Raw genomic sequence first — 27,434 nt, 5'->3', positions numbered from 1 at the left:
TATTGACAGAATAGCTATATATCACCTCTTACATCTACACTTATAAGTTTCTCTTTAAGCTCCTGTACAGTTTTGAATCAAAACAAAATTATGTCCAAAGGACCATGGGATTAAAATGAGACCAACATTCTGAGATCACTTTTCAGCTTTCCCTGAGGAAGATGATTAAGGCAAGACCAGGAGCCAGTTTGGAATTTTCCTTTCCTGACAGAAGGAATTCTGACAAAATTGCTACATTCTGAATAATGAAAAAAATATGCTTTTAAAATGTGTCCACTGATAGATGCATAATGAAGAGCCCCCTGCCCCTTCCAAAAAAAGGAGATTCACTCAGGCTGACACATATCTTAAAAGAATATGTTTTATTTTCCTGAATCAGGGGTAATATGAGGGTGACATCAGCTCACTTGTCCTGGATTTGTGTTTCTGAGGAATTTCTGGATTACTATGATGCATGAAACATAAATCAACAGCATAAAATATACATATACACGTTAATGAATACATACAAAGTGAACTCCTGTGAAAATACAACTTCCACAGAAGAATAGAACATTCTTATCATTCGTGTTTTCCTTCCTGGTCCTAGCCACCTCCCTCCACAAGAGGATTACAGACTGGAGTCCCCAGAAAACAGTCTCTGAAACAGAGACGAGCATGTAGAACATTTATATGGGAGTGTCTTTAAAATCAACACCTGTGGAATGAAGAAAAGAGCAAAATTAGGCAGCGAGAGAAGTTGGGCTGTGGTGCAGTCCAGTGGAAGGCCTCAGTCAACCCCATAAGCAGCTCTGGGATGGCCTGCAGAGTTATCCCAAGTTGTTGGGCTGGGATTTTATAACTCAGTGTTGACCAGTCACTGGATGCATCTGCCCATGGAAGGTAAATTTCTCTTCCTCTGAGGAAATTCTCAATGAGGGCTGACCTCTGAGAGTCACCTTCCAGCAGCACTCACAGCAGCTGAAGAACAAATTCTTCATTCCTGAAGTGGGATGTAGGCAACACATCACGGCGTCTACCATGTTTCTGTCCTGACTTCAACCGTGACCACATATTTGGATTTTTTTTCTAGTTTTACCACATAAATGATAACAATATAATTTTAATTTTGCCTTATTTTGGAGCTTAGATAAATGAAATCCTACTGTATGCATACTTCTGTGTCTTTCTCAAATATGTGCTTTTAAGATTTAGTCAATGTGGCTTAATCTTAATTCAATTTCATTCATTTTCGTCGTTGTACACCTTATTTCAATGTACTACAGCATATTCACACATTTCACTCTTTTTTTTTTTTTTTTCCATTTTTTGAGACAAGGTCTCACTCTGTCACCCAGGCTGGAATGCAGTGCACAATCTCGGCACACTGCAACCTCCACCTCCCAGGTTCAAGTGATTCTCCTGCCTCAGGCTCCCAAGTAGCAGGGATTACAGACACCCGCCAACATGCCCAGCTAATTTTTGTATTTTTAGTAGAGATAGGGTTTCACCATATTGGCAAGGCTGGTCCAAACTCCTGACCACAAGTGATCTGCCCACCTTGGCCTCCCAAAGTGCTGGGATTACAGGCATGAGCCACCAAGCCCAGCCTACATATTTCACTCTTAATGAACATGTGGGTTGTTTACAACTTGGGTTTTTTTTAAAAAAAATGCTGCTGTGAACATCATTCATGAATGTGGTTGTATCTTGGTCATCAAGCAAATGAGTTTTCAGGGAATATGCTTATGAGTAAAATTGCTGGTTCATAGTATTTAAATTTTTAATTTTACTAGAAAATACCAAAACATTTTCTAATATTTGCTTCCAAAAGCCATGTTTGAGAGTTCCCATTTCTCTATATCTGTATCTCTGGGGACAGGCCTGGAAATGCTTCAGTAACAACCCCCTAATTTTGGTGGATTACAAAAACAAAGGTTTCTTTCTCAGTCATATTTTGTGTCCATCATGGTCAGCTGTTGAATGATCACCGCAGGCTCTAGGCTGATGGAGAAGACTCTTTCTGTAACATTGCTGTTCTCTTAGAATGTTTTACTTTTCTAGATATGTATTCATATTGTGTATGAATAGAAACTATATTACATCTTCCTTTCCAATTATTCTGCTTCTAAATGCTTTCTCTAATCTAATTGCATTGGTGTTTTAAGTATTTTGAGGCTATATTATTACATGAATACAAATATACAATTTTTATTTTTTCTTATCATTAGGAATTGACCCTAGGCCAGCCAACTGACCAACAGACTGGTAGCTGACTAGACACATGGGCAAGCCCAGTCACAACTTTTTGCAATTAATAATTACCCCAAAACTTAGTGTTTTAAAACAACAGCCATTTATTTAGCTCAGTATTCTGTGGGTCATAAATTTGGGTTGGGTTCAGCTGGGTGGTTCTCCTGTCCTCGGCTGGGCTTCCATCTTTTAGCTTCCTAAGAGATTAGCTAACGAAGGATGCTTTTGTTTGCAGAATTTAGAGAGACTATAAAGGGGCAAGTAATGTTTCTCTCCTCTCCAGTCTCCTCAGACAGAAAAGACCAAAGCCCAAAAAAATAGAGTATCTTCTATGAAGTCACCAGGAAAGCTGCGGAGGGAACCAGATGCTGAATTCACATGCCCCAGTCTTGGTATTTCCCATAACACCGTAATCCCAACATTGACCCTCCAGCTGTACTAGAAATATACCTTTGAGATTATTCAAAACTTAAACGAAGAATCCACCATGAGATCACAAGAGGTCAGAAATTAAAGGAAGAACCATAAATAGTACACAGTCAGCATGATCTCCACTCAGGAGAGCTCAGGGAAAATCCCTGTATGCATTTATACATTTTGATACATGGCTGGGAACCAAGTTCCGAGCCTACCAATCGCAAACCCTCCACTTTTCTAGGATCAGTGAAATCCATACATGTTTAAAAGTGCAAAGCAGTCAATTCATGTAACGATTAAAACCCTTAAATTTTGCAGAGCAAACCAAGCAGATGCCAAATCAGTTCAAAACACATTTTAATTCTAATTTTAGGCTACCAATTGAATCATGGTTTAAGATTTGATGCCACTTGACCTTTTTGGGTCTCAATTCTTTCATCAGATAAATTAATATCCCCAAAGCAGTACAAGGTTATAATTAACAAAATAACAGATCCAAGGAGGAATTTAAAAACACATGAACCTTTTTACAATTGACTGATGGAGGCAGATGCCCTGGTGTCTGAAACAAATGCAGAACAAAAATAAATGCAGAATTACAAAGCAAAAAGTTGTTCTAGAGCAAGAGATATAGAAGGCAACCAACTGTTGGGGTGGCTGTTGGGGCACTTCTAACAGTCTGAAAACTGGCAGGGAGTTTAAATATCAGAACTAAAGGGAGAAGTGTCAGGCCCTGTCCTGGGCAGGGGATTCCAAGATGAAGAGGCTCATGGCCTAATAAGAAGACTAATTGGCAAATGGTGTGAAATGGAGGGAAAAGGGCAAAAAGATAAGGGTCTACAAGGCAGCCTATAGGAGCTACTGATTAATTCTTTCTTGAAAGGGGGCAATGGGAGATGTTTTCCTGAGAGGTAATGAGAGCTGAGCTGGGTTTTGACACAAATAATGGATATGGTACATAATAGATGCCTATTAAATATTTGTAAATAAATTAAATAAAGGCATTTCCCACAAAAGTATCACCAAGGGCAACAGCATAGGTGAATGGAATATGGCATTTCCAGGAAATGGTATTGCTCAAATGAAAAGTTGGAGGGTCAGAACAACCGCCACCATAGGTGAGGCTAGAGATGAATGCAAAGGCTAGATCTCTGAGAACTTGCACAAATGATTTTCATTGTGTCCTGTTGGATTTTGGAAGCTAGGGAAATTTGAAAACAATGCAAAAGGACATTCCAGGTAAAGGAACTATGATGAGTGTGGTTTGTGCTCTGCAGTTCCTGCTTCAAGGAAGAACTTGTTTCCCCACCTGCTAGGAGTGCTGTGAGCAGAAAGGCTTCAGCTGGTCGACTTTAGAGCCTGCCACAGTTTCAGAGCTGCCTCGTCCACAGGTATGCCCTTCTGGGTGATGGAGGCAGGGGATACAGACCCAGCCAAGTTAGCCCACACTGGGGTAACTCACACAAGCCCACTTAGGTCCAGAGATCCCTGTGGGGTTGGCTGAGGCTGCCATCACAACTGACCTGCACTACAGTTCAACTTCTCTTTCAGTCCATTCCTACTTCCACCCAGGCCAGAACCACAGGGGTGGGGTGGGGTAGGGTGGGGTGGGGGTGGGGGTGGGGGCAGCAGATGGAAGAGCAGGGAATCTGAGGCAGAAATCAAGCCCATCCTCCCACCCCTGTGGCTCTGACTTTCAGAATTCTTTGGTGGCAGCTAACTGTTTGGAACAAATGCAGTATAGCTCAAGGAGCCCTAGTCTCAGGATAAAAAGGAGTTCAAGGCCAGTTTCTGTTACGGGTCTGAGCCAAGCCACATCACTTCTGTAAGATAGTTTATCCCAAAAAGGGGATGAACAATGCCAACATCCCAGATTTAGTGGTGGGGCTGGGCAAATACGTGACATAACATGGGAAAGTGCTTTATAAACTGTGTATACAGCAAGAGTGGGTATGAATATTGAAACAATAGACAATTGTTTCTGCCCTTGGCTATATTGTTGCTACCTCGGAATTTATGGAGTGTAAGGTTTATGTTGAGAGTCAGAGGACCTCCGTGAAAGGGTTATACCGCCACCTAGTAAACACAGGGAGAACTGCAGTTGGATCTCATGAATGTTCCAAGGATGTGTAAACTTTAAAATCCTAAGCCCCTATGGGCTGAATGGACTCTCTCTTGGCAAAGAGAACCCCAGAAATACCTTAAAACTGTATTCCCAGCCATGACGGGATGGAAAGTCAGACATGCCTGGTTATACCTCCTCCTTTTAGAGTTTAGACACAACTGACCAGCATTAATGTTAAAATAGGGATCATAAGACGGACAGAGGAGACTTTTCATGGCAATAAGATACCAAATTATAAACAGGACCTAAGACCATACCAGGCAAAGGGTTAAGTCACACACTCCTGCAATTAAAGAATCAACTATGTTCTAACTGCCACAAGGTTTCTCTTTTTCTCTAGCAGCTAAACAAGGAAAAACATGATGTTCCTGAACAATTAAAAACGGCATTGGAAATCAACACATTACAACAAAGCAAGATCTGAGACTCCCTGAATTTTACATGAGGCAATGATTTTCCCAGGTATATAACCCTCCCCACCTCAACTTCTAGGGAGAACAGATTTCCTTGGGTATCCTTTGTATCACACAGAAGTATTTCTGATCCAGGTTGGCCCTGAAGCACAGAATGCTGCCATCCTCCCCATAGTTCCTCCTAGGCCTTCCATGTACCCTTAAATAAAGAGGATACTATCTTCAAAAACACAAGCCTTAAAATTCATGCCTTGTTTCTGTGAAACTATCTGCTAACCTCCCAATAGTATAATCAGCACAGACTAGTTTTCTAGGAGAGGTGACCAGATGTACTGTACCCACAGGGATGAGATATGCTCTTAGTATGGTAAGAAATTGATCATGGAAATAGTCCTATGCTTTGAGTAGTCATATTTGAATTTGCTCACTGCATGACCCCTACTCTGGAGGATATAAGATAACAAGCAGTACAGGCCCAGGAGAAGTAAGAGAAATACTTATTCAAAAATATGTTGTTGTCAACAGAAAAACACTCTAATGGTGAGCTCTTTGCTGTACTCTCTAGAGCCAACAAATAGACTCAGGGGTTAGTTATCAGCCGGCACCAACCTCTGCCATTACAACTGATTCTGAACTGACAAACCAAGAATTCATTCAAATATATCCATCGCTTTTCCTAGGGACACTCTGTCATCTTTAGAACCTCCACCCTTGCTTTGGGTCTGAGAGACAATCAAACAGGGACTGCTCTTCCTAAATTAGACTTCTAGAGTAGCACTTTCTATAACGATGAAATGTTTGAAATAATGGAAAATCTGTGCTGTCCAATAGAGTAGCCACCACTCCCATGTGGCTGTTGAGCATTTGAAATGTGGCTAGTGCAATCAAGGAACTGAAATTTTAATGTTATTTAATTTTGAATTATTTACATTTAAATGTAAATAGCCAATGTGGCTAGCAGTTATTACATTGGTCAGTACGGCTATAGGTGAAAGAGTCCTTCATGCTTTATGCTAATTATCTCTAAATTATCTTTGTAGCTTAACACTCAGAATACCACTAGTCTTAATTTTTCTTTTACCAGTATGTTAAGGCATTGAGGGCCAACAAATTTTTACCCAAGCAATTATCGCTGGCCCTCAGTCTTATATTTGGCTTTATTTTTTACCATGAATATTAACCTTTGCCTTCTTGGAAGAACTACGCGGTGGCAGTAACAATTTTACTCACAGTAGTTCATGGAATCCAGGAGTAAAGAAAGGTAAAGGTGAAGAAAAAGAAAAGAGTTGGCAGGTATGAAGAGCCGCTACAATGAAATTATAATTTTGCTCCAGCTTATTCTATTCCCTGGCATATATGTCTTATAGCCCTACTTGGAGGGGAAAACCAAAAAATTGGTCTGTGTGCTTTGGATATAACACTGAAATTGAAAATGTACCAAGATCAGCCTGGCACCTGCAAAGAGAGTTAACTCATTTAATTCTTTACAGGTAGGCGCAATGAAAGGTAGCAGGCACTATGGCAGAATTTGTCTTAAGATTCAGGAGCACCAAGGAGGCTGTGAAAATTTAAAACTACCTGGGGGCATAGAAAAAACTCTAAGGAGAGGTGAAACTTGAGCTAAGTAGCAAAAGATGAGTAGATATAGCCCACGTGGACACTGCAGAGGAAATATAGACAGTCAGGTGAGGGTAAGCAATGGTACAGAGATCTGGAATAAATTGCGGGGCATAAAGGCCACGAAAGGCATATGCAGGGAAGTGGCAGCCAGTAAAGCCCCAGAGGACCAAAGCAGGGGTCTAATTGTAAAGGCCCATGTGCCTTCCACAGGCACCTGAACATTATCTTATAAACAATGAAGAACCATAGAAGAGGAGAAGGGACACAACCATATTTGTGTTTTAGAAATGTCAATCAGCTGTTTAGAATGGAACTGGAAGGAGGACAAGTTGGAAGAAAGCAGACCAGTTAGACAGCAGGAGGCAAGGGAGAAGAGGTCAACTAGAATAATATTGGGCAATCAGGCATTTTTTGAAAGAAGACATCCAAGCAGCCAACAAATGTGAAAAAATACTCAACATCAATAATCATCAGAGAAATGCAAATGAAAACCACAACGAGATAGCATTTAGAGTAGTCAGAATGACTATTACTAAAAAGTCAAAAAACAACAGATGTTGGTGAGAACGTGGAGAAAGGGAATGCTACTGGTGGGAATGTAAATTAGTACAATCGCTATGGAAAACAGTAGGAAGAGTTCTCAGAGAACTAAAAGTAGAACTACTCTTCAATCCAGCATCTCCACTTCTGAGTATCTGCCCAAAGGAGAATAAATTATTATATCAAAACGACACCTACACCCGTATGCTCATAGAAGCACTATTCACAATAGCAAAGTCATGGAATCAACCTAAATGCTTATCAAGGAATTATTGGATTAAAAACGTGGTATATATATCATGGAATACTACTCATCCATAAAAAAGAATGAAATCATGTCTTTTGCAGCAACATGGATAGAATTGGAGGATATTATCCTAAGTGAAATGATACAGAAATAGAAAGTCAAAAACTGCATGTTCTCACTTATATGTAGGAGCTAAACAATTGGTATATGTGGACATACAGAGTGGAATAAGACATTGGAGACTCCAAATGGTGGGAGAGCTGGGGCAGGGGCAGGGGCAGGGGCAGGGGTGTGTAGGATGAGATACTATCTTTTGGGTACAATGTACACTATTTGGGTAATGAGTACTCTAATAGGCCAGACATCACCAATATGCAATACATCCACATGTACTTGCACTCCTAAATCTAATTAATTAATTTTTTAAAAATAATACTGAGTTTTGGCTTTCCATTCCTGGGCCACTGGTGGTTCATACCAATAAAGATAGTTGGTAAAGGAAGAGAAGGAGATTCGAATGGGAAAGACAATGAGTTGGGTTTGTTGAACTAAGGTGGCTTGATGTGACTGCAGGCAAGTCCAGTGGAACGATCTGGAGGGTAATTGAATACACTATGCTATAGCACAGGAGAGAGTTAAAGTGGAAGATATGGATTTGAGAGTCACCAGCACAGAGGGGATAGTTGATGTTGTGGGGGCCAGGGGGAAAGCATACCTAAGTAGTGTGGTGTGTGCAGAGTGTTTGGAGGACTGAAGAAAGAGTCTTGGGGAAGGGTGTAGCAGATTCATCATGACAATAATAAAGCCTAGGCTTCAGAGCAAATCATTTGCATAAGGCTCTTCTAAATGAATATTCACTTTTCACTTAATTTTAATAATTTTTTAAAATATTTTTCTTAAAGAGGGCCCCCAAATTGTATAAATTCCATAAAACCTGAATCCCCCTGTGAAGGTGGATCTGGGAAGAAGAGCCCACAAAGACGGACTGGCCAGAATAGAAGAACAAGAGGAGAATGTTGTCTCCAAAGCTGTGAGAGGAGAGGGTTTAAAGAGGAAGGTAGTGGCCAACAGTGGCCAGATCCCAAGAAGCACAAGTCAACAAGGTCTGGAAGAGCCCTTTGGTCTTTCTTGACAATTCAGAATAAGAGAAGGGCCAGTTCTTTTCTCCAACTGGAGGGCAAGAAGAGAGGCTTGCAGAAATACAGAAAGTTACAGGAGGTTGTGCTCGGTCACCTTTATTTCTTTTGAAAAGAATAAAAAAAGAGGGAGGCATATCTGCTAGAGGAAGAGGCATGGAGGAAGGACCCTGAGGAGGTGGTGAGGGTTTTGAATGGCCTTGGAGTGAAAACAGAAAGGAAACTGGCCAGCCAGAGCCACATAACAACAGAGCAGCTGAGAAGTATCAGGGACCTTCAAACCTCAGTTTTTGTCTGCGAACGGGATTGGATTAGTTGACTAGGAAACTCTCCCCCATCCTTTCCACCTTGATTTTATGAGAAAGAATGCCTTAAAGCAGTAGTTCTCACTCTTGGTTGTTCAGTGGAATCACTGGGTAAGTCCTACACCCAGAGATTCTGACTGATTTGGGCTGAGGTCAATCTTTAAAGATCCCCAGGTGACTCTAGTGTACAATCAAGACTGAAAATCATTACCTTAGTAAGATTACCTGAGGATATTCTATACTGAAAACATAAGAACCAACAAGGTAAGTTATTCTATGTTTAATATTCTAGCCTAAGGAGGTGGTATTCCTATGTCTGTCTGATTCTGTTATTTATTTTGGACATGTGTTTGCTTTGAAATCTAAAAGGTAGCATGTATCATCAGCATCTTAACAACTAACTTGTGTGGATGTATACTATGTGGCAAACACATGAATTATCAAGTTGTATTCTCAAACCTATGAGGTAGGGACTCATATAATCCCCACTTTACAGAGCAGAAAACTGAGTCACCAAGAGAGTGAATAACTCCCATGGCCACCTAGCCAGTAGCCCCAGATGAAGAACTATCTAGGCACATTCAAAACCTCAGATAAATCATCTCTCCTTTAATGTAACCAGGACTAACCACACCACTCACTAGAAACTCTTTCAGCTATCTTGAATCACTTTCCAGAACTTCACAGAGAAGTTTTCCTGTATCTCTTTCTCATGTGTTTAGTGTTCTGCTTAATTTGTTGATCACATATAAAAAGTAACTTGGCAGCGAGTGCAGTGGCTCATGCCAGCAATCCCAGCACTTTGGGAGGCCGAGGCAGGAGAATCACCTAAGGTGAGGAGTTCAAGACCAGCCTGGCCAACATGGTGAAACCCTGTCTCTACTAAAAATATAAAAATTAGCCAGGCTTGGTGGCGGGCTCTTGTAATCCCAGCTACTCAGGAGGCTGAGGCAGGAGAATCACTTAAACCCAGGAGGCGGAGGTTGCAATGAGCCGAGATCATGCCACTGCATTCCGGCCTGGGTGACGGTGAGACTCTGTCTCAAAAAAAAAAAAAAAAAAAAGGAACTTGGCATTTGCATTACTGCATGCTGTAATCCAAAATTGATGCTACAGTTGTTTTAGATGTATCCAAAATGTAGAGCCTGTCTCCAAGTAGGTGCATTTCAAGGTCAGGAGTATCTTCACCACTTCTGCAATAACTCATTGCTTCTCTGCAAAGGTAGTGCAGACACTTCATAGAGTGTGCCTTCATAATACGCCCTGAACTAACTTTCATCCAGCTCCAGTTCGACAGCCAGGTGAAAGTTAGCCTTTGTCTGTCTTTCTTTTTAAACTATTTTCTTTAGCTGCATACATGAACCTGTGGATTTGTAAGCAAAGTGAATTTTAAAAAATTGCATGCTAACACAGTGCACAGGATTTTTTTTAAGAAAAAGTTAAAAATGAAAAAAGTGAATCCAACTTAAGGACCAAGAAGTGGTTTGGTTTTTACCATAGGTAGTGTCTGCATTTATTTCTTTTCTAGTTTCTTTTTGTTTTGCTGGTGTTTCTTGTTCATTTTCTTCAATGTCATATTTGTTATTTTCATAATTTTCAAGTGCTTCTTGCTGAGTTATAGATGTTGTGATTTCTTTTCTCTTCTCTTCTAGAAAAATGCCTGTTGCTTCAAGTGCTTCCAAATCATCAGCCAAGCCAGACATACCAAACTGGTGCCTGGGAAACCTGTATAGAAACAATCCATGTCAAACTGCATGAAAAAAATCTCAAGAACTGAGAGGCTCAACTGTTGTTACTGTTATTGCTGTGATTTGTAAGCCTTATGTTTGGGCATTTCCTAATGACTGTGTTATTGCATTAACTATTTTCTTAGCTTTGCAGACATGTTTGAAAAATCAGAATGATATGTTTAGCATTATCAATTTTACCTCTGGGATATGGAATTCAAGCTTGGGGCAATATGGTAGAATGGAAATTGGTAGAAATTGGTAGAATGCCAAGACCAGCCTTGGCAACATGGTGAAACCATCCCTACAAAAAGTACAAAACCAGCAGGGTGTGTTGGCATGGGCCTATAGTCCCAGCAACGTGAGAGGCTAAGGCAGGAGGATTGCTTGAGCCTGGGAAGTGAAGGCTGCAGTGAGCTGAGGTTATGCCACTGCACTCCAGCCCGGGCAATAGAGCAAAACCCTGTCTGAAGAAAAGAAAAGAAAGAAAATCCATATCAGAACTGTCAAACCCAGGAGCATCCCAGGACCAGTGGTTTAGGTCAAGTTGAGGACTAGCATTGCATATGACCTTTCTTTAGGGAGAAAGTCTCTTCTGCCTTTGGGCAGAGGTATGGACCAATCTCAACCCTGTCCTCAATCCACCTGTTGACAGGCGTGACTAATTGCAGCAAGTGTCCCCACGGTGTAGGCCCCCACATTCTTCAGTGAGCTCTGGGGGTGGGTACTGGTTTGTCCCACCTAAAAGTAAAATAAAAAATCAAGTCAAATATAAAATAATATAAAATTCTAAAATAAAATAAAACAAAATATTATTCATGAAGACATCAAATTCAAAACATAAAATCAAGTAAAACAAAGTGTAAAATATAAAATAAAACAAATGAAACAAAATGAAATAAAACATAACAATATAAAAATAAAAGCAAATAAAACATTAATGTTTTTAATCCTGGAAGACATAAAATCAAAAAGACATAAAATATATTCACATAAAGCATAAAATAAATATAATATAAAAGCAAATAAAACAAAATAAAAACATAAAATGTATCCTATTATGTAAATAATGCAAAGTAAAATCCAACCTAAGAGAAAAACAAAATACAAAATACAATCTAACATAATACAATATAAAAAATAAAGTAAAATTAAATTAAAACAGATTAGAAAAGTGATTCCTTCAGGCCGCTTCTCCTTCAAAGAATCTCTAAGCCATCAGCCTTCTATTACCACTCCCTACATATATAAGAAATCTAAGGTTCAGAGACATTCATGAACTTTTCTAGGATCACATAGCTCACTAATGGCAGAGCTAGGACTAGAACCAATTCACTGATCTTTGTACCTCTCAAATTGGAGAGGCACAAATGCTGTGTTAGTACTTCTAAGATGTCCATCAAACTCCTTTTATTCTTATAGTGATGAAGGCGAAGATGTCCCTCAAGGCTCCCAATGGGCTACCACAACCACCTATAAACTGAGAAACTAAAGTCTCCAAGCAAGGAGGACAAGGAGGCTCCACATGTTACAGCAAAGCACCCTGCACATAAGTTGAATTATGCACTGGAGGATGAAACCCAAGACAAACTGCTAACAATGTGACCAGGATAATACCCTTGCCATCGCAATTCTAAATCTCCATTATCATGCTAGGGATACAGATTTGGCTGCCCACGAATTTAACTCATCTAGTTATAAGAGAAAAAACAATAACAATTCCACTAGTTCTAATTGGAGTTAAGGATGCTCGAGCAGGGGGATGGGAAAGAATTCTGGCTAGGACCCACTGGCACATCCCTTGCCCCTTAATCTTCACTGTTGGCTTCATCAATCCAACCTGAAATGGAAGACCCTAGACTTTTGTCCTGTCTCCCTTACTTCCTAGTGAGTCCCTGAAAACCCCTGACTCCACACTGCCATGTCAACCTCTACTTTAAAATAAACATCAAATAAACTAGGATCATTGGTATCATTCTCAAGCTTGTAAGAAATGCAGACTCTTGTCTCCAATGCAGACCTACCGAATCACAATCTACATTTTAACAAGATCCCCAGGAGATTCATGTGCATGTAAAAACTTAAGAAGCACTGTCAAATACTATTGGAAACTGTAGTAATAAATAGTAATAGCAGTAACTATGCCTTATATGTGTACAATATTGGTGCTTTCAAAGCCCCTCCCTGAACATATGGCTTCACAATTAGAGAAAAGACTGCAATTCTCATTTTGACAAATGAGAAAATTGAAAAGTTATGTGGAAGTCTGAGGCTCCCAGCCATGAACTTCTCCCCCATGAGAAGTTCAGGACAAAAAACCATCACAAGGCTTGACGCAATGTCAGGGCGGTAATAGTGCAGGGTTTTCAGGAAATGGGGTGCTCCCTGGCGTTTCCCAGGGATACTGGGCTACAAACATTAGGCAATAGTGAATCTGCAACAGGCACCTGCATGCCCAAATGCCAGGCTCTGTAAATCCCTCTCTCTCCCCACTCCACCCAAGGTGCCCCAGTTCCCGGGGACTGCTCACTTTTTAGGAGGTTCAGGAAGGCCCGAGTGAATCCCCGAGCGTAGTTAACCTCTGGCTCTGAGACCCCTTGTAGGCGCAGTAGATGCTGCTCAGAGGGAGCACTGACCAGCTCGGCTAGCTCGGCTAGCTCATGGGTCCCCACACCCGGACCCAAGGCCAGCACAAAGAGGGTGATGCCCTTGCATTTGGCCTCCAGGGACAGAGTCCATAGCTTCTCCCTGTCCCAGCTACTTGTCTCGCTGGCCACGATGGCGAAGAAGACTTGTGTCTTCTGCGGCCGAGGGGCTGCCAGGAGCACATTCTCCAGCGTCCACTCCAGGGCGTGGCCCAGGGCGGGGGTTCCCTGTAAGGGGCGGGCTGCCTCGCGCACATGTCTCTGCATCTGCTTCCGGTTGCCATAGGTGGTCAAGTGGAAGCCCTCGAGCACAGGGAGGCGACCCACACCCGGCCAGAAGTTGGGTGTCGTGTGCGTCACCAGGGCCACACGCGCCCCAAGGTGGGACGCGCCCGGCTGCTCAGCCACCTCCAGGTCTTCTAGCGCGGCGTCCGCTAGACTCAAAGACCCGCGGTACACGTCGGCATCCACTCCATAGGAGCTATCCACCACAAACACCAAGTCCACGTCCACCTCTTGGGGCCCCGGCGTGCCAGCCGGGCATTCTGGGTCTGGTCTGCATTTGTCTAGGAAGGAAGTGCAGGGAGAGGCCGGAGTTAAACCACGCATCCCCTTCTTTTCCATGCAAAACACAGTTCCAGACCCTCAATAAGGACAGCTGTCTCTGAGCACTATCCTCCAGGCATTGTGGTGACGTGGCAAGTCAATGGGCACTGTAAATGGGCTCATTTCTCATAAGAAGAATTGAGATCAATTGCACACTTAATGTTTTCAACCACTAGGCTATATGGCTTCCCAGTCTGTGTTCACAGACATCACCTCTATTTCCTCCTCCAAAAAATAATTATAATCTAATAATAGATTATAATCTAACAGTAGATAAATCAACACTCGTGGGAAACCACGTAAAAAAACATTGATTGCTAGAGCTGCAAGTGACCTTAATGACCATATGAAAGTGCCTTTTTTTTAAGGTTAAGAAAAAAAGATCAAACATTGCCAATTTTAAATGAAAAGCTAATAGTGTAGTCTTAGAGCTCTCAAGCTGGTTCAGCATCGAAATAGCATGTATAATTTTTTTATTTTTTTACTGTAGATTCCCAGGCTCCAGCCACGTCAAGATTCTGGTTTGGTGGTGTTGGGAGGGAGCTCAGAATCTATCATTGAAATGTACGCAGGTATTCTGATGAACAACGGTGTTAGAGACCCACTGCTGGGGCAAAATCTTTCATTTAGAACCGGCGGGGGCAGGTGTTCTTAACCTGGGAACCACAGTCTCCCAAGGTGTCTGTGAATAAGGATGGGAAAAAATTACATCTTTATTTTCACTACCTCTATTGAAATGAAATTTAACATTTCTTTTCACTGTGCATAAAGACAACAAACAACTATAATACCAGTGATTCCGACACCAATAGAAATCACTGATTTCCTTATCAGTGGTTGCAAATGGCTCAATATTATTTGCAGTCACTAATACTTTGAAATAATAGTTATTAGACCTGCTAGATCTTATCATTTAAAATGCTAATAAAGAAGCACATGACAAATGGGTTAAGAATGTGGTATATATACACAACAGAATACTATTCAGCATTTTAAAAAAGCAGGAAATTCTGTCATTTGTGATGTGGATGAACCTAGAGGACATTATGCTAAGTGAAATAAGCCGAGTACAGGAAGACAAATATTGTATGATCTCACTTGTATGTGGAATATAAAAAGTTCAAACTCATAGAAATAGAGCGTAGGGAGAGCGGCAGGGAGGTGAATGGGGAAAGGAGGTACATTAGTCAAAGGGTACAAAGTTTAAGTTAGACAGAAGGATAGGTTCTGGCAGTCTGTGGCACAGCATGGTGTTATAGTCAGTAATAATGTATTGTATATTTCAAAGTAGCTTTAAAAAGTGGATTTTAAACATATTCACCATACACAAGTGATAAGTATTTTAAGCAATTGTTATGTTAATTGGCCTGATTTGATCATTCAACAATGTATACATGCATTGAAACATCACTGTGCCCCATAAATTTATATAATTATTATTTGCCAATTAAAAATAAAACTTTTAAAAATATATATTACTATATCAAAATTTTTAAGTATTTTGATAATGTCAATGTAATCATTTTCCTTTGTAATCCTGTTTTTTATTTTCTGCATTGAAAAACATTATTCTAAGGAGAGCATAGGTTTAACCAGATGCAGAAGGGATCTATAATACCAAGAAAGGTTAAAAACTCCTAATTCAGTCATTAGCAAAGCACAGGGGTAATAGTCAAGAGTTCAGCAACCCGGCTGCCTGGTTCGCTCCAAGTCTATTCCTTACTCAGCATGTGACCTTGGGTAAATTACTTAGTCTACCAGAACCTCAGTTTCCTCATTTGACACATGGAGGTAATGATGATGATAATAATAGTACTTCCTTTTGAGGTTGTTTATGAAGTTTAAAAGAAAAACTGAGTTCACATATATGTAAGTGTTCAAAACAATGCCTGATGCATAGTAAAACCTCGATGAACACTAGCTAGGTTTAGGCTTCTAGAGGAGAGGGAACTGAGGCCCAAAAAAGCAATATGTCAGATTAGATGATGGATGTGAAAGCAGTTCATCACCTGTGACATACTCACAAATGGCAGTTACTACACTTGACCAAGTTGTCATAGCTGAGTATCTTGTGGTAGTACTGGGCTTAGTGTGGATCAAACACAGAAAACCATGACATCCCTTCAAGTTTACCCACTCTGGTGCTAGGTAAAATGGGTGTGGACAGGAGCTCTTCACATGTGGGCATGCACGCGTTTCAGCAGAAACTTCTCTCCAGCACAGGTTGGTGTGGGATACAGCAATGGAGGATGGGAACCAAGACAAACTGGATGACTTGCCAGTATCCCACTGCTGGTCAATGGTGGTTCCAGGCCTAGAACCTATCACTCTTAATTCTTAGTTCAGTGGCCTGCCCATCACACTAAGGTGCACTAAGCCAGGAACCACAAGCCCAGCCAACCCAGCAGCTAGCAGGACAGATAAATGAGCAGAGCATGCCAGGAGTAAGATAGGGAGGGGTAAGGACTGTGAGACTCCTCACCCCATTAAGAGGGGTCAGGCCCAACTCAGCTGTGCTGACTGTTTCTCATGGGAATGCAGTGTCTGTGACTCTCACGATAAGTCTGACTTCCTAAGAAAAACCAGAAATCCAGACTTCATAGGAAATTCTCTAGATTTTAAAACCCTGCACATGCCAAGTAAATACACATCTGCCGAGCAGAGCTAGGCTGTGGCCACCAGTGAACTCACCCTGTTCTAAAGGCTGTCCTGGCTTACTGTAGCAGAGAATGCAGCGGGCCACGTGCTCCACATGCTGCTGGCGCTCTGTCTCCCAGATGTACAAGTAAAATCTGTTGGTTCCATCCATCTAATCCAAACACACACACACACACACTCAAGTTTATGATTAGCTGGAGTAATTTCAGGCCATCTTTTTCATGTGTTTTCTTATTCAGATGAGAAAAACATGAATATGATTTTTAAAGGATATATAATTATATAAATATATGTACAAATAACTCAGCATTATACATTCCAGTTATTTATTGCTATTTAGTTCCCTAGTTCTAACCTGGAGGTTGGACTGTCATTGGTGTGGGTATGTGTATCGTGGGTCTTCAGACTCCCAATATGTGTAAAACTCAGCCAATATCACGCATCGGAATGGGAGTAAGGAGACAACGTTAAATCATTTGTAAACTTCATAAATCTTTACTAATTGTTCACGGAATGCAGTGTGGTGGGAGCTATTGACCTGAATGGCAGACTCTTCAAAGGGGCAGTCGTAAATGTCAAATACCATTAGAATGGAAACAGTAGACACCATGTGGGAATCCCCTCTAGAGTATTCCTGGTGGTCAGAGCTAAACATATCACAACCAGAATATAAGAGTGAAGAGGGATCAGGGAAGGCTTTATAGAGATATAAATTTATCTCCTTTACTTAGCCTTTTCAATTATGATTAATTTAACAACTAATAACAATGCTTAAAAGCAAAATATTAACAATAAATCCAACAAGGTCCATGGGTCAACTAGTTAGATGATCAGCAAACCCCTTCCTTCTTCTTCCTAGGGCACAGCTGGACTACATTTCCCAGCCCCTCTTGCAGTTAGGTTGTGCCTACTGACTGGGGTCTAGCCAACGGGATGCAGGTAGAAGTGACATATGTCATTTCCAGTGCATGCACTGTACTCCATTACTCCCTCTCCCCTCAACTGCCAGTCAGGTGAGGAGGATCCAGAAAAAGGCTTTGAGGCCCTACAATATAATGGGGCCGCTGACAGAAGCAGCCCACATCCTGAAACAGTGGCATGTAGCAAAACATGCCTTCTCCCACACAAACATACACAAGGGCCCATATCCACTTATGACAGGTGGCAGAAATAACCACTTATGTTTGTTAAGACACTGAGACTTGGAAAAGAATGGGTTCACAGTTAACCTGCCATGACTTATACAGACAATTTGCAGAATGTCAAACTCATGATGAAACTAGAAATGTTTCTCTCAAGATTTGAGGTGTGGTTTACAAAGAGGTGGATGTCTAAGCTTAGTCATGTCCATCTTTGTATCTACTGTCTGGCAAAGCATGCAGAAAAGGGCCCCACTGAGAGTCAGCTTCTCCTCCTTCATCTGTGTGGGCAGGAACAAGCAGGCTCTGGGCCCTCCTCCAGGTAGCAACATGCTGAGGATATGAAGATGTTAGATGCTGAGGATATGAAGATGTCAGGCTAGACCTCAGGAAGATAGACAGTCAGGGGTTAATTTGCAAACAAAGTTTCTTAACATTACAGAGCTCTTCACTCTTTCTGCTCGGGACTGTAGTGTATCCCAAATATTGTCTTTCAGAGTCAGCTTACTTGAAAAAAAATCCTAGTGGGAAAAGAAATATGAAGAGTTCAATGTTTATGCTAACGTAACACAGAAAACCATGGGAACAGGCCTAAGTCTCCTAAGAATAAAAGCAAAAAGCATCCTCTCTTGCTCCTCATATGGCAAAAGCAACCTTAAATTAGGCTTTTTCTTAACTTAGAAATCCAAATCAATCAAGACTGATTAAACAGATACTACATGAAAGCATTAACAAGCCATTTGGAGATACAAAGATGACATGGCCACATCTTCAAAGAGATTAAAATCCAAGTAGAAAGATAGATAAATGATTTTCAAACAAGAAAGAGCTCCAATAATATATTTAAGGAGCACAGGAAGAGGAGATTTTCATTTCAAGGGAAAGGAACAGAGGGAACCTAATGAAAATTATGGCATCTGGCACTTTTGAGAGAATAAGTCGATATTTAACTGGCAAAGAGGCAGGGAAATGCATTCTAGCGTGAAGGGACAGCATGTACAAAGGCCCAGAGGCGGACTGTGCTTATCTCTGGAGTTCTGCTCTATGCTCTCGCTCTCACAGATTAGCGTACACCCACCTCCAATCTGCAGCTGCATGGTGCACATCTGTGGAACTCCTTGACACGTGAAGAAAGCTGGCATGAAAAGTGAGTGCAGTGCTGCCAACATTCAACACTCAGATCTACTGCACATGATCATCAGATCTGGGTACTGACCAAGCCAAATGGACCTAATTAATCACCAGGGATTGAGAAAACAGCGTAGGCAGGAATATGACACACCACTAGCTGTACTGGAAATCACACAAGGCAATCTGGAAGGCTTCTGAACCCAGAATTCATGGCAATGTGTCAGGAGATATGAAGAGGCTGCGATAACTCTGGGTGCATCAATTTTACTCCAACAGTTGTAGGGAAATGCTAAGTTAGTGTACGTTATTTTTTAAGCACAGGAAACATGGGTGAAGTATATTATAAACTGCAAAAATTTCAGTGACTTTTTAAAGTAGCATGAAAGACTTCAAACAAATTTGAACATTCCCCCAAGTCGGTATAAATTCATTCTCCTTTGTCTTAGAGATGGTTCATAGGGAAAGTTATGTGCAGCACTAACAGATTAGAGGTCAGGAACCTGGGTCCTAGTCCTTCACTGGCTATAATTGGCTATGTGGCCTTGGATAAACCTCTGGCTTCAGTTTCCTCAGCAACAGAGTTTTAGGGAAAGAGTCAATGCCCCTGAGTTCTCTTCCTTTTCCAACACAGCCTGGTCCTAGGTAACTACCTTCTCTATTTGCTTCTTGATCAGGACAATGCACCAACTTTTCCACTTTAAGCAGCTCAGAGCACATAACTCTTCTATCTTTATTCTATAAATATTTGCTGGAAAACTATCAAATTCCACTGAATTTGAACCCTGACCTTTTAAAACCTTTTCTAACAAACAATAATTTTATGATCATATTTAAAATTTGTACTGTTCCTGCAAAAACAAAATTGTGGGAACAAAAACATGATAAAAGTCCACAGGGAAGCTATGATTCAGTATAGATTCATCTGTACCTAGTTGTTATTAATAAACATTTAATTACTTTGACTTTGGACTTGCCACCATGGTCCTTGTCACTGATAAAATAGACAAGATACTTCCTGAGAAAGTTCAAGCAGAGAGATAGCGTGGGAGGAGAGGAGAAAACTGTGTATGATTCCTACTGCAAAGTCCCATCAACACCAGAGAAAGAAATATCAGTAGAGTGTCTTTAACATAAACCAAGAGGTCTGCTTGAGGTTCAAATTTTTACCATAGTTTGAATCAGCACCTTTAGCAATTCTCTCAACCAACTTCATCCCTAAATGTCCAGTTGTGGTTTGTTGGGACTAGTTGTGTGCTAAAGACAGGAGTATATTGAGGGGAAAGGATATGGCAAAGGGGTTAAATTAACATCCTTTTTTGTTTGATAGACAGAAAGACATTTCTCAAGGAGTACAAGGACGACTCTCAAACTTCAACTCTCAACATTAAAAAAAAAAAAACTCCCCATGATCCCTGACTCAAACTTAACCCTGTGGGTTAAAGTCAATGCATCATCTGTCGTACTAAGCTGCCAGAAGCCATGGGATAATGTTCATCTCTGGGACTGAGTTGGGGGAGTCTCTTGGCTTGGAAAGATGGGAATACAGTAGAAAGAAGCAAGTGCTAGAAAGGAGGATTTGCCTTGGACAGAGGAAGAGCTAACTGGACCCTAAGGAGAGAGAATTAGAAACCATCTGTCACCAAGTTGAAGTAAGGACTTGAGAAACAAGGACAGCAAACTGGAAAAAGTAGGGGGAAGGAGACAGAGGGAGAGAGTAGCCAGGTAACCCGTGACTGACCCCAGGAGCTTGAGTCCAGTTTCGGCTCCTTCCAGTTGGCATGGTCCCACCAAAGACTGCCATGAAACAGCCAACTCTTCCTAGATTCCTTGGAAAACATTAGGTGTCAGCACTGGGTTAAGGGTTTAGGTTGTATAGTGAGACTTACGAACCAGCCATATCTGAATGCAAATTTCAGGACTGTGTAGCTGAGAACAAGTAACTTCACCTCTGGCCTTCACATATCTGGGAAATGTACAATTATCATTATTAACTTGTAGCATAGCTATGAGGCTCAGACCAATACTCCTAAAATTTTAACATTTATGCAAACCATCTGGGAATCTTGTTATAAATACAGATCCCGATTGCTTCCATCAGGGGAAAGGCATCACATGCTGCGTGATGCTGCTGCTGGTGGTCCCTGAACCACATTTTAAATAGGGAGGGGTTGGGACGATAAGGCATGGAAAGCATGTGGCATGGTGGCTGGAACTCCATAGGCACTCACTATCAGATTTAATAAATAGTGCGCAAAGGGCATTCTTACAGACCTCAAGAAGATGGTAATATAGTGACCCAATTGAGTAAACACATAGAAAGTGTCAGATATCCCTGTGGGTACCATCTCTTATAATTCTCACAACAATCCTGTGAGTTTATCCCCATTTTACAGAGAATAAATTAAGGGGGCCCCACTGCCAAATAACATGCCCAGATTACATAAGGGACAAAACCACGGTTTGAAGCCTCATTGCCTAATTCTTCCTTTGGTGCTGGTCCTGGCCTTAGGGCATTAACAGTCTGGCGGAGAACAGAGCAGCCATAGACCTCCTCTGAAAGGGCCTAACTACATAACCCAAGACCACCTTTCTTCAAAAGAAATGTTCCCAACTTTAGATATGTTGATTCCTCTGATTTGATTGTTACATGATGTATATATGTATCAAAACATCACTTTATACCCCATAAATATATGCAATTATTATTTGTCAATTACAAATAAAATAAAAATAAAAACATATATTTTATTGTCTCCCCAAAATAGAAAAGAATGTCCTACTGAAATTATCTGAATTTTGAAATTATACAAAAATATACCCCCAAAATTTAGCCTTTCTCTTAATGTTTTCAGCTTCTAAAGGTGATTTTTTTGTTTGCCTCCCATTATAGCTATCATTCCATTGCTTGGCCTTCTTTTTTAAGAGCAATACACAGAACTCGAAATAGGGCCAATTCATAGACCTGTGTCATTGTGTTATTGTAAAGATAAAATGGATAAATACAGGGAAAGAACTTAAATCTTCTAAAGTCTCTCTTCTTTTCCTGTTTTTGATTTTTGAATTTTGAAAATCCCATTGCTAATGAGAATTCCAGACCTTGAGCAAGTTATTTAACTTCTCTGTGTCTCAGTTTCATCATCTGAAAAATGGGCTCATAATAACACTTATCTCATTGGACTGCTGTGAGAATTAAATGAATCAATAAGATCTTAGAACAGTGCCTAGATCAATAAATGTGAGCTATTAGGCATTGTTTCAAGGGAACATGGGCTAGACTTTTTATAAAGAAAAACAAAATTTGAAACCTGGCCCACAAGTTGCATTTTCCTTGTAATCCTCTGCTTTTTAACTTAAAAAAAATGGGTCTAACACACCTGAGGAAAACAAGCAATGGGGAAAGGATTCCCTATTTAATAAATCGTGCTGGGAAAACTGGCTAGCCATATGTAGAAAGCTGAAACTGGATCCCTTCCTTACACCTTATACAAAAATCAATTCAAGATGGATTAAAGACTTAAATGTTAGACCTCAAACCATAAAAACCCTAGAAGAAAACCTAGGCATTACCATTCAGGACATAGGCATGGGCAAGGACTTCATGTCTAAAACACCAAAAGCAATGGCAACAAAAGCCAAAATTGACAAATGGGATCTAATTAAACTAAAGAGCTTCTGCACAGCAAAAGAAACTACCATCAGAGTGAACAGGCAACCTACAAAATGGGAGAAAATTTTTGCAACCTACTCATCTGACAAAGGGCTAATATCCAGAATCTACAATGAACTCAAACAAATTTACAAGAAAAAAAAACAAACAACCCCATCAAAAAGTGGGCGAAGGACATGAACAGACACTTCTCAAAAGACATTTATGCAGCCAAAAAACACATGAAAAAATGCTCACCATCACTGGCCATCAGAGAAATGCAAATCAAAACCACAATGAGATACCATCTCACACCAGTTAGAATGGCAATCATTAAAAAGTCAGAAAACAACAGGTGCTGGAGAGGATGTGGAGAAATAGGAACACTTTTACACTGTTGGTGGGACTGTAAACTAGTTCAACCATTGTGGAAGTCAGTGTGGCGATTCCTCAGGAATCTAGAACTAGAAATACCATTTGACCCAGCCATCCCATTACTGGGTATATACCCAAAGGACTATAAATCATGCTGCTATAAAGACACATGCACACGTATGTTTATTGCGGCACTATTCACAATAGCAAAGACTTGGAACCAACCCAAATGTCCAACAATGATAGACTGGATTAAGAAAATGTGGCACATATACACCATGGAATACTATGCAGCCATAAAGAATGATGAGTTCATGTCCTTTGTAGGGACATGGACGAGATTGGAAATCATCATTCTCAGTAAACTATCACAAGGACAAAAAACCAAACACCGCATGTTCTCACTCATAGGTGGGAATTGAACAATGAGAACACATGGACACAGGAAGGGGAACATCACACTCTGGGGACTGTTGTGGGGTGGGGGGAGGGGGAAGGGATAGCATTAGGAGATATACCTAATGCTAAATGACGAGTTAATGGGTACAGCACACCAGCATGGCACATGTATACATATGTAACTAACCTGCACATTGTGCACATGTACCCTAAAACTTAAAGTATAATAATAATAAAAAAAGAATATACATAAAAAATAAAAATAAAACAAAATAATAAAACAGCCAAAAAAAATGGGTCTAATGAAGTCTTCTTTTGACACATAAGGCAATTAGACATTTCTTAACAAAGGGATTAGGCACAGAAAGTCCAAAGTCATAATGCAGTTTTATTTAGGTCTGAGACAACTCCATGGATGGCTTTATAAACCTTTTCAATATGCACCACAGCTTCTAAGCGTGTTTAAATGGACTGGGAAGTTAGGACATCTGTTTACATAATTGCTTCAAATTGAACAACCATCATTTTTCCAGAAGCAGCATGTAGGTGTTGTTCTGAAAATCAAAATAACATAGAGGTGAAAGACAAAGCCCCACACATAATCAAAGAAAGCCTTCAGGCAGATAATTCAGAAGAAAAATCACAAGATATTTCCACTCTCCTAACTGGATTCCGCTAAGGCTGAGGAACAGAGTAGGGGAGGTTAAGGGCTGAATTTTCTGCCCAGTTGTGAAGAAATGAGGATTTTCTGAAAGGTCCTGAGAATGCAGTTGTCATTTTTACAGTTTCTCTCCTTACCAATGTCACCAGAAATGAGGTTACTCATTATAGCTGAGCTGGCAAGTATCATTTAACATGCTTTGTAAACTGTTAAATTTAAAGAACATGAAGTTGTCTCCCAGCATCCTGGGGTAAGAATATGTCCAATAAATGAAGAGGAGAGCAGATAGAAATGACAGAACTGAGGTTCAAGTACACAAGCTGGCACGACCTTCTCACATACCGTTATATCCCTTTACTCAGAACCTAAGGCAACTAAGAGGGCAAGAACATCACAACAAAGGATCATCTGTGTGCAAGATCCCAACACTGTCTGCCCAGGATTCCCTCTCAGAGAGCAGCACTGATGAGCACTGGAGGGATGTGATCACACCCCAGGAATCACTCTCCAAATGCTAAGGAAATCCCTTCCTGAGAAATAAACACTTTGATAATTACACCTGGAAGGGAGCCTGGATAATGTCTAGTTGCAACCCCTCTCCATTTTTGAGCTGAGTAAAATAAGACCAAGAAAGGTGAAGAGACTTGTCCAAAGGCACCTCACTATTGATGAGAGAGCCAAAGACAAAAGCTGCATCTCTAATTTAATTAGCTATTTGTTTATACCCTGCCTTTATAAATCCATTCTAGCAGTTTTGAGGATGTACCCTACCAACCCCCCCTGTACAGACATCATAGTAGGCAAGAGGGATGTAAGGATGAACAAGGAACTCATCCTCTGCATTTTAACTTTCTCAAGATATTTTGTCCATCCTTCCCCACAGTTTGGAAGCTGTCACAACTTTATTGATTCTCATGCGCATATTCAAAGCTGTGTCAACAAAATCTCTCACCTACCACTTCTGCTGCACACTGAACCTTCAGAGAAAATTAAATGGGCTGAATTGGTTAGCTGTTATGTTGAACCATGTAACATTTCCATTTCTGCAGCTCAAAACTGGTGAAATATTGCCAATATCCCATGATCCAACCTAACATTCATAAGCAGCCTGGAATCTCTTAAGAAGAAAATCGCCCTTCGTTCTGATAAATCATCCCAGATATTCCATCAGAGTGTGTTGCATGGGTTTCAATTAGGAAAGTAAAGTCTGGAGAATAGATAAGTAAATAAATGGTTATGTATACATACAATGGAATACTGCACAGGAATAATAAAGAACAAACTACCCACACACACGACATGGAGGAACAAGAAGAGACACCATGCTGGCTGGAAGAAGCCAGATACAAATGAGTACATGCTGTATGACCCAATATATGACGGTCCAGAACAGGCAAAAAGTACTTGATTGTGATAGAACTCAGAGAAGCAATTACCATGGGGAGTAACTGCTTTATGGTTGCATAAAGAACGTGAAGAAAACTTACAGGGCACTGAATGTGTTCTATATCTTGAACCACGTGTCCGTCACAGGGATTTAAACATATATAAAAATTCATCCATCTGTACATTTAAAATCACTGCACTTTGTCCACTTTGTTACATGGTATGTATGTTATATTCTGGTTTTTAAAAAGGAAGAAAATTGTATTCTCTGACCTCCAATGATATAGTTTAGCATAGTGGTTAAGCACAGGCTCTGGAGGCAGACAATATCTGCCACTAACTATTTGGCCTTTGATGATATATTTAACCTCCATAAGCCTTCGTTTTCTTATCCTGGAAATGGAAATAAACAATAACACCTACATTACAGAGTTGTGGGACTCATTAAGTAAGATAATGTATATGAGGCACATAGCACAGAATAGGTTGCCCAAGATTAGCCAGTGGGTACCAGGAGTAGCACCAGTATACGGGCCATACTGAGAGCCCTCACTCCTTGCATACACATCAATTCCAGGGAAATTCTTTCCCTAAACATCTCTCATTCCTCATGTGGTTCTTGATGGAGAGGTAGAAACCAGGTGTTAACACCCCCAGCTCCCTGCCCACTTGTGGTTCCCCGTACATACCAGCAGGGTGTCTGGGAGGTTGTGCCCTTCTGTGAAGGTGATGACCACGGGGATGATGCCCACTGCAGCAAGCTCCAGTGTGGCTGTATTGATAGAAGCTGCATCATAGGCCCAGCCCGCCTGGAAGAACACAGCCACCTTCCTCATGAGAAGACCCGAGCGTACACATTTGAACACATGTCTCGCCATAAACCTCATGGTGGCCCCGAGGTTCCTGAGGCCAGATGGCTGCTCCAGGGGTTGTTCCTGACAGCCTTCAGGAGTGCAACCTTCCCCTTGTAGTCTGAGAAACGAACCAAGTAATTGGTTTTGGCATTGTAGGAAACAATGGCCACACGGGCACCTGTTGGGCAGTTACTGTCACTTATTTCCATCTTCATCAACAGAGACAATAAAATGTCTCTCATCCTCTCAAAATCCAACAGGGAGACATCATTTGACATGTCCAAGGCAAAGGCCACTTCGGTTGGGAATGCTGGGCATTTGGAAATACCTTGAGACAACAGATACACAGATTTAAGATATTCTGTAATGCCTTGAAAGAGGTAAGGATTGAAGTGAGTAAGAAGGAATATTATTTACCTCTTGAACAAACTGGAAGGGAAATTATTTTGGAGAGAAAAGAAGACATTGTTAGCTTATGTAGGCAGTGGCACCTTTCCCATGTGTGTGCTTCAATATGAAAAACCATCTTTTCTGAGAAATTCAAGCATGGCCTTCTCAGGCTCCTGCTGAGTGTGGCAGAGACCTCTACTTGTCCCCCAAAATCCATTCTCCCTTATTTTCTATAGTCATGGAACCCCCAATTTCGCATTGAGCATATGGATGCCTGGAACAAAGACAACATTTCCCAACTTAGCCATCTTACAAATTCTAGGTAATAGAATAGGAAAGATGATAGGTAAAACTGAAAAAATATTCTTCTCCTTTCCCTTCCTTTCCCTGATGGTTGAAATATAGATGTGATGACTCAAGCCTGATATATTTTCAGACCATGAAGCAATTTGGGGAATAGAACATCCCATATACACACAATGGCAAAGCAGGAAAATATAAAGAGACTAATCCCTGACCACCACAGGCTCCATATCAACCTGAACTGACTAGTTCCAGCCTATGGTTTCAGAAATAACATTTGTACCACTGTTACTGAGGATTTAGGTCACATTCAACTGAACTTAAACCTAATGAATACATTGAGCTATTCTGAAACTATATTATATACATGTATATAATATATACACATATAAAATTACATATATATTAATTATAAACTATATGTATTATATATGTGTGTGTATACGAGTAATACATTTTCAAAAAATACTAAAAAAACA

At 40.7% G+C, this 27,434-nt stretch overlaps 1 protein-coding gene across 2 annotated transcripts; it reads right to left on the bottom strand.

Annotated features, from left to right (window-relative positions):
* Positions 1-373: 373 nt before the first annotated feature.
* Positions 374-27,418, bottom strand: LOC134758090 (collagen alpha-4(VI) chain-like). Of its 2 annotated transcripts, XR_010132924.1 has the most exons (7): positions 26,680-27,418; positions 26,098-26,590; positions 16,705-16,822; positions 13,293-13,973; positions 11,408-11,503; positions 10,531-10,760; positions 374-10,398 (listed from the first exon to the last, which is right to left on the bottom strand). XR_010132924.1 is itself a non-coding variant. In XM_063704175.1 (6 exons), exons 2-5 carry the CDS (start codon positions 26,293-26,295, stop codon positions 11,424-11,426), a joined length of 1,077 nt encoding a protein of 358 aa, XP_063560245.1. In that variant the 5' UTR covers positions 26,296-26,590; positions 26,680-27,418; the 3' UTR covers positions 374-10,760; positions 11,408-11,423. The 2 variants fall into 2 exon arrangements, 1 of the variants encoding a protein (XP_063560245.1); XM_063704175.1 differs by having other exon boundaries at positions 374-10,760.
* Between the last annotated feature and the right edge of the window lie 16 nt (positions 27,419-27,434).

This window comes from Gorilla gorilla, chromosome 2 (assembly GCF_029281585.2).
Source record: "Gorilla gorilla gorilla isolate KB3781 chromosome 2, NHGRI_mGorGor1-v2.1_pri, whole genome shotgun sequence".
NCBI lineage: Eukaryota > Metazoa > Chordata > Mammalia > Primates > Hominidae > Gorilla > Gorilla gorilla.
This window is presented reverse-complemented; position numbering and strand designations above follow the sequence as displayed.

Bases quoted from the DNA above. Each gene is read 5' to 3' on its own strand.
- LOC134758090 (XM_063704175.1), bottom strand. From the start codon at position 26,295: ATGAGGTTTATGGCGAGACATGTGTTCAAATGTGTACGCTCGGGTCTT. The intron at 16,823-26,097 runs GTATGTACGGGG...TGTTTGGATTAG, and splicing joins ACCTCCCAGACACCCTGCTG to ATGGATGGAACCAACAGATT. The intron at 13,974-16,704 runs GTGAGTTCACTG...CTTCCTTCCTAG, and splicing joins AGGACAGCCTTTAGAACAGG to ACAAATGCAGACCAGACCCA.